The sequence below is a fragment of the Phasianus colchicus genome, chromosome 4 (assembly GCF_987193195.1).
Source record: "Phasianus colchicus chromosome 4, bPhaCol1.hap1.1, whole genome shotgun sequence".
NCBI classification, from domain to species: Eukaryota; Metazoa; Chordata; class Aves; order Galliformes; family Phasianidae; genus Phasianus; species Phasianus colchicus.
This window is the reverse complement of record NC_143439.1, coordinates 18,856,043-18,867,217: the sequence shown is the minus strand read 5'-3', so window position 1 is coordinate 18,867,217 and position 11,175 is coordinate 18,856,043. Positions and strand designations below refer to the sequence as shown.

The window sequence follows — 11,175 nt, the reverse complement described above, 5'->3', positions numbered from 1 at the left end:
TTTGTTAAAGATTGAAAAAGTCTTCAATGAGGTTTAAAATAATTTTACCCTCAGATATTTCCTCCTTATAACTTTCATTTTCTAGGTTGAGCATTTAACACCCTATTTTACAGATCCATATGAACTTCAAACACCTCCACAGCTTGCTTCCACAAACCCAAACAACAAAGGAGCCCTCTCCCTAACACCAGAAGTCAAAATAAAACTACTAGAAACTCTAATGGGATAGAAAGCACTACAATAACAGTAAAGTAATGAAGTCCTCAGCTACAACAAATGAGAACAAGCCCAAATACACCAGCAACGTGAAGGGTAGAAGAAAAACAAACAACAAACTACTTACCTTCAAAAGACTTCCAATAGATAGCTATTTTCAACAAAAGATACCCCTACTTCCATTGCCAGCCCTTAAATGAGGTCTGGGAAGGGGTGGATCCTGGCTCCTCCCCTTCCAGTCACTCAGGTACATTGTATGCATCTGAGCTTTCCTGGGTTGGCCCTTCCTTCCCACCAGGTGCTCAATCAATCAGTGGTTCGGGCTGTGACTTAGCATTTCCACTTCTGTAATTAAGCCTCACTAGCTGGCTAAAAGAATATGTAATCCTTTCTTATCCATGACATAAAGTTTCCAAACTAAAATGAAGTTACTCTGATTACTGTGTAAAGATGCTTAGGTCTGCTGAATCTAATCTTTAAATACAGTAGTTTACATATTAGTGCACAATTATTAATTTGATTGATTTCTATTGTTTTAAACGGAGGATAAGAGTTCTGCAGACATTCGTGTGCATATCAAAGGAATTTCAGACCAATACAATGGAAAATGTGTAATGCATATCTGTATGGAAACCGTTAAATCAAGGCTTGAACTTCTGATTGATCACCTGAGGCAAGTACTGAATCAGCCACGGGAGCACAGGTGAAGGAATTCAGCTGTGTGACTGGAAAGGGGTGGAGCCTGGCTGCACCTCTCCTAGATCCCATTTAAGGGCTGACTACCACGGGGGCTGGCTCTTTTTCTGGTGATTGCTCTCTCTAGGGTTTTTTATGAGCCTAGACCAGGGGTGAGCAGGTTTTTTTGTTTTGTTTTTTATTACCCCCTTTTTGCCATGATAGCTCTTTTAATTTTAACCTGTAAAATACTAGCCTAACTATGCTATTTTGTATATTTGTTGACTGTATGATATCACAGAATCACTAATTGCTAAGTTTTGGTTACTGTTTTTTTGTATTTTTGCACAAGTGGATGGGACTTGTATTACATTTTTTCACTCTTCAGGAGAATGAAGAATTTATTATTTCTATAAGCTTGATATTAAACTAAGTAGAAATAACAGCCTGAGCAAGACAGTTAGCATGTTATTTGCTATGTGATAGCATTCACTGCATGCATTAGTACTCAGTCCTTGCTAATGCATTTAGTTGCATCATAAATAAGCAAAAATAAAATTAATGGATTTGAGTTTATGGTAGACTTCCATTAGGGATTTTGTTCTAGCTGCCAATACATCTAGATTTCCTGGGAATGAATTGCTTTAATCACTCTGTAATTCTTTGAGGAAAAAAAAAAAAAAACTTAACCATGTGAAAGTGTTGCAAATGCATTCAGATCTATGGGAAAAATCCCAGTTGCCTCTTGCTTCTAGTGTGATGTATTACTACAGTGATATATATCCTCTTATGCTTGATCAGACACTGAAATATTCAAGCAGTTACTGCAGTTTTTTACATAGATAATGGTATCAAATATGTTTATGGTCTCACAGTATAATTAGGTACTTGGAGAAACAAGTCTCTGGAAAGGGAACATCTTTGTTAAAATACAGTTTCCCACATGCTGAAGATGAGCAGTAGTATAACGAAGCACTCATGCACCTTCTAAAATGCCACTGAGGATGAAAAAGCAAAGTAGCTGTCCTCATTTTTGAAGAATTTTGCTATGGTATACTTCATACAAATACTTTCTGGAGATGGAGGATGGTTTCTAGAGAACAGGACTGAACAGTGGATCTTGTTCACCCTATTAGAGCAATGTAGTCCTGGGAGGATCTTCAAGAGCTTGTTTGAACCAAAGCTGGATGGCAATGGGGCTCTCCCTGCTTTTTTCTAACATGCTTAGAGCCCTTCAGCTATGGGAGCATCATACTGTTTCCATGTCACCCAATCTTCTAGTATTTGAAGGCAAAAGATTTTTAATTATCACCTGCTTTTTGCTGCGTTCTGATCCCACTGTTTCTTGCTGCATCTCATTAAAATGTAGGAAGAAAACCATTTTCAGAGAGAGATTCAACGTTGCCACAGTTCTAATGAAGACCTGTACTAGACACCTCTGTGCAGTGTTCCAGGTGTGCAGGCTGAGCAACTCTCCAACTTATTCAATTCGTTTCTCCAATACTTAAGGATGCCTTGCTTGCTTTCCCTTTCCTGGAGGCACTCAGGTCCAGGCAGGATGGGGGCTGTCTCACTCAGGCTGGTCTGGTGGAGGGCAACCAGCCCAGGGCAGGAGCGTGGGACTGGGTGGTCCTAAAGGTACCTTCAGACTTAAACTGTTCTCTGATTCTGTGACTTGAACAAGTAACTGATCTGGATAATAAGCTTAGCTTAGTGGTGAAGCAATTATCTATTTAAGGGCAAACATGGATAATAACTAGTAGGAAAAACGGCACACGCGGGGGTGGAGTTGCCGAGCACTTGTAACAAAGGTGACTCAAGGCTGGTGGCCTCAATCTTTAGGATGGCTGCTGTAATCAGCAGGATGGACAGACCCCTCTGCAGCCCAAACACAGGAGTCTGAGTAGCAGCTGTGGCAGAGGCAGGCGGCTCACCGTACCACCGAATGTGGGGAGTGCGGAAGTGGATGGAGCTCGTTTGGCAGCAGCGAGCGGGACAGGCTCACCGACGCTTTCAGTTAAAATACAGAGTCAGTAGCTTGTGCGGGAGTTTTGCCTCGCCGGGGCCGATCTGTCAGCACACCGGCGCCAGGCGGGATCGCGGAGGCCCCGCCAGGGAGCGCTGTGGGCGGAGGCGTGACCGGCCGGGAGCGGCGCTCGGGCCTGGGGTGTCCGCTGGTGTCCCCCGGCGGCGGTGGGAGCGGAGGAGCGGCGGCTCGGAGCGAGGAAGCGCCGCCAGAAGCCATGTCTGCGCCCACCGGGCTGCCGCCGCGGCCCGCCGGTGCCGTCGCCGCTTACCCGGGCGGGCCCGTTGGCTCTCGGGAGGCCGCGGCCCCTCAGGGCGCTGCGCCGCGCTGCCAGAACGGTGAGCGGCCTGCACGGGGCCTAGCGCGGCGGGCGGGGAGGGGCCCGCGGGGCTGCGGTGCTCGGGACGGGGCCGGGCGGGCCGCGGGGGCTCCGGCGGCTCCGGCGGGCCGCTCGTCGGGGCCTGCAGTCGGGCGGGGCCGGGCCGGGCCGGGCCGAGCGCGTCCTTTTCGGGCTGGGGCCGGAACGCGGGGCGAACTCGGGAGGAAACGCGGAGTCTGCTGGGCTCGGGGAGTCGTGGAGCTGCGATGGGGAGGGCGTGCGTTTCTTCTGCTCCTCTCGTGGTTAAATGTGTTTGAGTTCGTGGCGATTTTTTTTTTTTTTTTAAATTTTTTAAGTCACTTATGCCATAATCCGGCTTTTTTTTTCTTTGGTGTGTGTGTGTGCAGGCTTTGTTCTGCACAAGCTAGCGCGTGGGGTAACGACCTACAAAATTTTCGCTTGTGAATGTGCCTCGTGTGCGAAGGGTGGCTGGGTGATAGGTTTCTCAAGTAGGCTTTGAGTAACTTGGCAGACAAGCAGAAGGCAGTGTGATGAGGAAGGTAGTTAAATTGCGCCCTTTAGGGAGAAACCGCTGCTACAGATGTATCTGCCGACCTTTAATATTGTAACGCTGAGACTTGTCGAAATTATGTAGGAAAAATTATGTAGAAAACTCCATCCTAAATGGCTTTTAATAAAAGCACAACGTTGTGAGGACTCGGATACCCCATCAGCAGTGAGCTAAAGTGTTTCTCAGAAACAAACAGAAACCAACCATTCTTGTTTTTTTGTCCAAATGAAACAGCAATTTTAAATAATTCTCAGTAGTGCTTATTATTTTGATTAATTAGTTCCACGTTGTAGTCATCTTCTGTCAGTCAAAGAAATGTTTTTGCTTTTTTAATTCTGAGAAGTTTATATTATTCAGTAATTGTTTCATCTTTGTTGTGTAACTTGCTAACTACTCCTGTTACCTTTGGCTTCCATATTGAGGTGTTGCTCCATGATATATATTTGTAGGCCAGACCTCTGAATTTGTCACTTCGTGTATTTTAGCACCAGCAGCCTAAAATTCCTAAATTAGTCTGTGAGTCTTTTAAGTACTACTTTTCTGAAGTTACATAATGTAACACAAGACTTGAAGCTACTTTTTATAACTGTAATAGAAGGAATAGTGAGGGAGAATAGTAACAAAAAAAGACTGTACTAGAACTTTCCATTCTATCAAATAGAAACTAAATTTCACAAAGATTATTTTGGCATTTGATGTTACATCAGTTAAATGTAAATTACTTCAGTGAATGTGCTTAGTTCTATATTGGCTGTAAAACATGCTGTTGTGTGTCCTTGCAGATTTTTGAAGTGCTCTTTGTGTTTTAATTTCATAACACCTGGATTTTTTCAGGTTAAGCTTTCGAAATTACTTGCAACTGATGAAAGCAGGGTTGATTTCTTTTGCAGAAAGAAGCTCACTGCACGGACAGCGATAGCAAAACGGATGATCCACTTTGTCTTTAATAGGATTTGCCCAATCTAGTAACCACATTCATTTGAGACCTTTGGGGACATGGATTTTAGCAGAACTTCAGGTTAAAAATGAAAAAAAAAAAAAAACCAACCTCATACTTTATTATTATTTTTTTTCTTCTCAGTGTTCTCAATTTGGTTCTATCCTTAAATTCAGTGTTTAAAAAAGAAAGAGGATCTTGCTTGGCCTCTTGTTCTTCCATCAGGGCTTTAAGATACAGTTCTTCTGAATGAAGTGTTGCAGGCTCAAAATTACTATAGTAGTTCTGCAGGTGGCTTTATATGCAACAGGAGAATGACTCTGAATGTCAGCTCAATGTATTGCTTGTTAAAAACAGTGTATTTTTTCCAATAACCATTGTTAACAGCTTAATGTATTGACATTTCTAATGCTGAGAGGATGGCTATGCTGAATTTCCTTGCTTCTCTAGAAGATGTTTAATATTATCTGCAAGTAGTTGGTTAAAAAAAAAAACAAACAAAAAAAAAACAACCAAAAAAACAAAATTACAGTTGGTATCTCTGCTAGCATTTTGGGATTATCATTTTAATTATCAGGTCGTTTAGCATTGTTTTGCATCCCTGTTTAGGTCTTTTGGGTAGTTACAGTTCTATTAGAAGAAGGGGATAAAGGTATGAAATACCTGTATTTGTTGTGGAAATGGGAAGCTGATGAATTCCATCACTGAGCTGCTGTGAGAGCCCAGCAGGTCTCACTGTGCTGGGTGGTGTGCTGGCAGTGAAGGACATGCAGAGCTGAACTAGGCAGGGCAGTGCTGCCCCTTGTCCCTCCTGTAAGAGACACCCGAGGGAGCTGTGCTGCCTGCCCTCTGCGGGTGCGTAAAGAGATGCTAAAAGTTGCAGGAAACTTGGCTAGAAAGGCAGCTTGTGTTCAGAGTCTGTAGATTACACGTGCTTGGCAGAAAGCTGAATTATCCAGGTAAGAAAATGTATGTATGAAATACAAGCAAACAACACTAGAAAAGCAAGCTAATTTTACTAATTACATGGCTGTTGGTGTTAGTATAGCTGGGACAGTTTTTTGTTTCTCATATGGCAACACTTTTTTCTCTCAAAAAGTGCTAAGGCTTTTGGCATCCAGTTGTTAATGCACATGTGCTTACATGTTACAACATTATGAGGTACAGATTTGTCTATGGCAGGAGAGTTTCCCTGCTTGCTGTTACAGAAGTGGCATGTTAGCTGTATGCTTGCAGTGTGCAGGTAAGGCTTTCACCTCCTCATACAGAATTTTGGAAAGGGAGTTGTCAGGTGTTCGGGAAGGAAGGTGCATTGCCTGAAGCAGCAGAACAAGGACGTGCAATTATCCAGATTTCAAAATGACACCAAAAATATACCCAGATTTCCCGTGTTGAAAGTGGCTCAATTATCTAGTCATCATTAAAAGCTTCAGCTACTAATTGCGCTGCAAGTTACATTCTATTCATGTTCTTTATGATCAAATGAATATATAGCTCATTTCAGATGATGGGGATAATCTTAAAATAACAACATACTTTCAGAGGCTAAGGGTTTTGAAATCCAAAGGATCATAAATGTGTCTTTCTCGACTCTGTGGGATTTTCCTGTGTGCTCTTGTGTCATTTTGTACTTGTAGTAGCTGTTTCTGTTTACATCTTCGTGAATAAAGATGATTTGGGCATTCTGTGATGTGGAAACTGGTATTTTGTACTGGTAATTCAATCAAATCTGCGTTTTGTTAAACTAGAGCTAGAGACTGCCAGGCTTTACAAGATGATTTGATATATGTTTATTTAAAGTGAGGTGCTCCTAAACCAGTTTCTAAATTATACTTGCTCAGTTGGTTTATTCAGCATACCACAACACAGTAAAACAAATGCACAGAATGTGCTTCTAGAACAGCTTTCCTTGCCATCTTTAGTGGCATACCTGCTGAAAGCAGTAAGCCTTCATGTAAATTAGTTGTGTATTTTTGAGTTTACTTTGCTGTTCAAGTTCATGTAAGCGTAGTCTGTAGTTGCCAGTGGGTTACTAACTGGAAAATCATTCTCTCTAAAGGAGGATAAACTACAGAACATTGTAAGGTAGCTTCCACTTCGTGATAACAGTGAATCAGAAGCATGCAATTACACACTCTTCAGAATTGTTTGTCTTTTTGTTGTGTATTTAAAGCTCCAGTGCTTTCTCCCCTAGGGCCTTCCTGTTTCTTTACCCAGCACTTTTACATTACTGTTGTTTGTTAGCTGCTTCTGCTCAGAGTTTCGGATTGTCACTTATGAAAAGGCATTTCTCATTTGATCAGAAAGTACTTTTGGGTGTTATGTTCCTTGCTTACAGGATTCTATTAACAAGTCATTATTACAGTTGCCCTGCAACTTAGTCAGAAAACACCTGGATGTTACTTTGACTGCGGTGACTTCAAAACTTCATTCTTCGAGAGAAGCATGAGAGAATTATGAGAGAAGTAATACTTGCATGTTGACATAGTGAAAATAAGGAGGCAAAAAGATGAATTTCTGATCTCTTCTCTGCTGTTGAATGGCACAGTATCACGCTGCATGTCACAGTTCACCAAATACTGGGAAATAACATCATGCAGTGTGACGTAAGCAGCAGGGCATGGCGATTTTAAGAAAGGAAATAATCCAGGGAAATGCTGGCATGGTTCACTAGAAAACAGAAGTTAGGGCTTGGGAAAAGAAACCAAGAGAGCCTTTGATATTTACCATTGATCAATTTGAATAATATGTAAATAAAATTTGGAGCTGCTTGATATTTGGTGTGTCAGCATGTACTCTTGCTGGATTGGTATGCAGTTAACCTCTAATGCTGCAGAGCTGTTTGCTGGGACAGCTGAAACTCTCTGATATCAACACCTCCTCCACCTGATATAAGTATCAGGCAGTAAACAGAAGTGCCTCGTCGGCTAATCTGTGTTTTCATAAAAATGATGGTTTCTGTAAATACAAAAAAATGTATTAAGGAAAAACGTAACTGCTCTGAAGCACTTTATCTTGATCACCATGTAGGGGATTTATTGAGACAAATAGCCATGTTTTTTATATATTAGTATTTACATTTGGCTGCAGCTTTTTGTTTTCCATAGTCAGTTTCTTGAAGGCATATTGTTGTATTCAGATACTGAAATACTGGTTTAGCGCTTGCTGTTGCTCATTATTTACTTAAATATTTTCTTAAAACGATCAAAATGCAAATGTGATGCCTCGGGATCTTGAAGTGGAAACATATTTTTTTTATATAATGGAAGAGATCTGTTTTTCTGGTACTTCTCTGTGTATGCAAATGATTTTAGATGTGGTATTTTACATGCATTGTACTTGGTTCATTCATTTTGTTCTGCTGATGGACATTATCTTAAACGTACGGAGAGAAAACAAGACGAAACGAATTGCTTTTTAGCTACAAAAAGTACAGAGTACATTAACACTGTTAGCAGATGCACCTTTAATACATGAGATGCTTTCTCTTCATTTCAGGTCCCGTGCAGAGTCAAATGCAGTTCCCTGCTGGCTATGGCTCACATCCTCCGAACTACAGTGCACCCTCAGGACACTATTCCCAAGTGCCCAATAAAGCTGTTTCATCACCTTTGGATAATCAATATAGAGCCAGTTACCAATCTCCTTACTATTCAGCACCAGCACAAAATGTTATGACGCCACTTGTGGGAACCAATGTGTTGAATACACGGGAATCACAGCAGTTCTACAACAAAACTCCTCCCCGTACAGTGGGGTTGACTGAAGGACCCGTTCAAGGAGCAATACCATCTGGATCCTACTTGCATACAAGTGCACAGCAGTCATATTCTGCATTTGGTGATCACTACAACACTTCAGTCAGCTCTTCAGTTGCATCTCAGGGATTTCCCCTTAATTCTGATCATTACGCCATGCCCGTGGTTTCTAGTGCCGTGTATCCTAATGTTTCCTATCCTCCTGCAGCTGCTAGCAGCATGTATGGGCAGGCATTTACCTCTCAGAGCCTTCCTGCAGCCGGACAGTTCAAAGAGACAAACACATTTTCCAGCCAGAGTACATCAGTACCTCATTCACTTCAACAGCATGTTCCTGTGGGATATAACTCTACATTATCAACTATTTCATCTGCTCAGTCCTTTCAGGACAACCTCGGCAAGAATCTCACTGGATCCGTTGCTAAAGTAAACAACCAAGTAAACAGAGGTACGGTGTTATTTAAAGGATGCTCGTGGGAAACATCAGAAATCCCATTTGATTTCTGATCATTCTGTGAAATTCTATATTATAATTTTGAATTCTATCCTTACCGATTCTGGAAGCTTTTCTCATTTGGTTACCACGATCCTCGCAATAGCAGCTAATGCTGCCACTGACACACTTCTATTGAGAGATACAGAAAAAGACACTACTGTGGGAGTTCAAAGGTTATTTGTTGTTTAATTTTTAGGAAACTTAGAAGGGAATTCTTTCTTGCTGTTTAGAAGGAGGATGCAATTTCTTAATTGCCAATATACTTTTTTCATTTGATGACTAGAGTTTTTTTTTGATGTTTTGACTTAAGCTTGTTCTTCATCTTTTACCTAAATGAACACATATGCACACTCTTTCTTCAGACAGTTCACAAACCTAAATGGGTTTGGGGCCAATTAGTTTGTTTTCCAGAAGCATGTGACAGCTATTTAGGTGGTTGTAGCTGATTTATTATTATTATTATTTTTAATAAACAACAATGTTATTTTAGCACTGTTGTAGCAGTAGAGAATGAAGTATGGAGAGTGCCAGTTGAAGGCAAGTACGCTCAGTCCTTGCTAGTAGCTTTAGCTTCTGCTGCTTCATGAGAAAGGAGACTGCAAGTTCGTAGGGTAGGAAGAGTGGAAGGAATTGGATGTGCGTGAGGAGGGCCTACATAATGAAACATTTTGTTCTCCTTCTGTATCTGTATTAACTACGTAGTGTGTGGAAGAAAATTCTGATTGTCCTTCTATACTGGGAATGTTCTGACTTGATACAGTTCTGACTTGTAAGCTGTGGAAGACTAGTAGTTTTCTGATGAGATGGGTATCAGTGAGCTGTAGAATGTTTCCTTCCTTATGCCAGATATTTCAGATTATAGTTAAGCATCAAAATTGGTTTTGGAGTTGCTTGTAGCTGAGGCTTTCTAAGACCAAGGAACATGGTTTTGATGATGGTAAAGCTTTGAGTAGAAGCACCAGCTTAGCTTAAATCAAGTTCATCCAGTACGTGTCAGGGTTGACTTTAGTTTTTAGAATGTTGTTTTGTTTTGTTTCCAAACTATGAGTGGTATCTTTCAGCTCAGTTTTGGGAAATGTGAGTTCTGCCTCTGTATGGTACTCTGTGCATGTTTACTTAGTATTTCAAAGCCAAAACAAAACACTGTTCCAAAAAAAAAAAAAAAAAAGAGGAAGGGGGAGGGCTTTACAAAGCCACTGAAAATAATGGTGTTTAAAGGCTAAGCATAGAAAGAATTATTTCAAGGACTAAAGGTTTAAAAGTACATCTGAAAATTGAATTATCTTCAATATAGAACCAATAGCTGAACTTCATGGAATTCGGGTATCCTTCAAAGGATACTGCAGTAGTTGTATTAAAATTATTTATTATTTGTTCACTATCCTTCCAGAATAGTGAGATTTGCAGTAGTCTTTTGAAAACTATCTGTTGTGTGTTCAGACTTTACAGTTTAATTTACGGAAGTCTTTTGTTTAAATGCATATTAATTTGACTTCCTTTTCTGTTATTAGTTCATAGCTATTTTTGTAAAGAAGGACTGTATTATGGGTGAGACAGTGAAGCTGGCCAGACTGTAAAGAACATTATGAGGCATGGATAGCTTTCTTTCTGAGCCGTTCAATGAGCTTTAAGGGAGTGACTGAGATTATAGAATCACAGAATCCCTAGAGTTGGAGGGGCCTTTAAAGGTCATGTAGTCTAACTCCTCTGCAATGAGCAGGGACATACACAGCTGAATCAGGTTGCCTAGGGCCTGATCCAGCCTTGCCTTGAAAGTCTCCAGGGACAGGGCATCAACTGCATCTCTGGGCAGCCTGTTCCAGTGCCTCAGCACCCTTGCTGTAAAAGACTTTTTCCTTATATCCAACCTAAATCTACCCTCTTTAAGCTTGACATATGACGCGTCCTCAAAGAACTAGTAGCAATATGAAGCTTAAATTTTAAAGAGCTCTCTTCACAGTGAACTCTGTTGAGATTTACTTGGAGCGTAACTTCTTTTCAGTCTGAACCATTTTTGGGGTTGAAACTCAACACAGAAGTGATTCTGTTTGCTGACCGGGAGAAAGCAAATTAAGGTAGCAGCCAGTAGCAGACTGAGGGGAAAGCAATCTGGATTACTGGCGACATTGGCACGAAATACTGTTTGAATAGCAGTTTTGGTGCGGTTTCACAGTAAT

General features: G+C 41.2%; 1 protein-coding gene across 3 annotated transcripts in view; it reads left to right on the top strand.

Annotated features, from left to right (window-relative positions):
* The first annotated feature begins 2,726 nt into the window (after nt 1-2,726).
* Nucleotides 2,727-11,175, top strand: part of SEC24B (SEC24 homolog B, COPII component) — a 47,165-nt gene continuing 38,716 nt past the window's right edge. For all 3 annotated transcript variants that reach the window (XM_090138819.1, XM_031607637.2, XM_031607636.2), the window contains exons 1-2: nt 2,727-3,255; nt 8,243-8,950. In XM_090138819.1, coding sequence (XP_089994945.1) covers nt 3,135-3,255; nt 8,243-8,950 — 829 coding nt within the window. In that variant the 5' untranslated portion in view covers nt 2,727-3,134. The remainder of the gene's footprint in view (nt 3,256-8,242; nt 8,951-11,175) is intronic.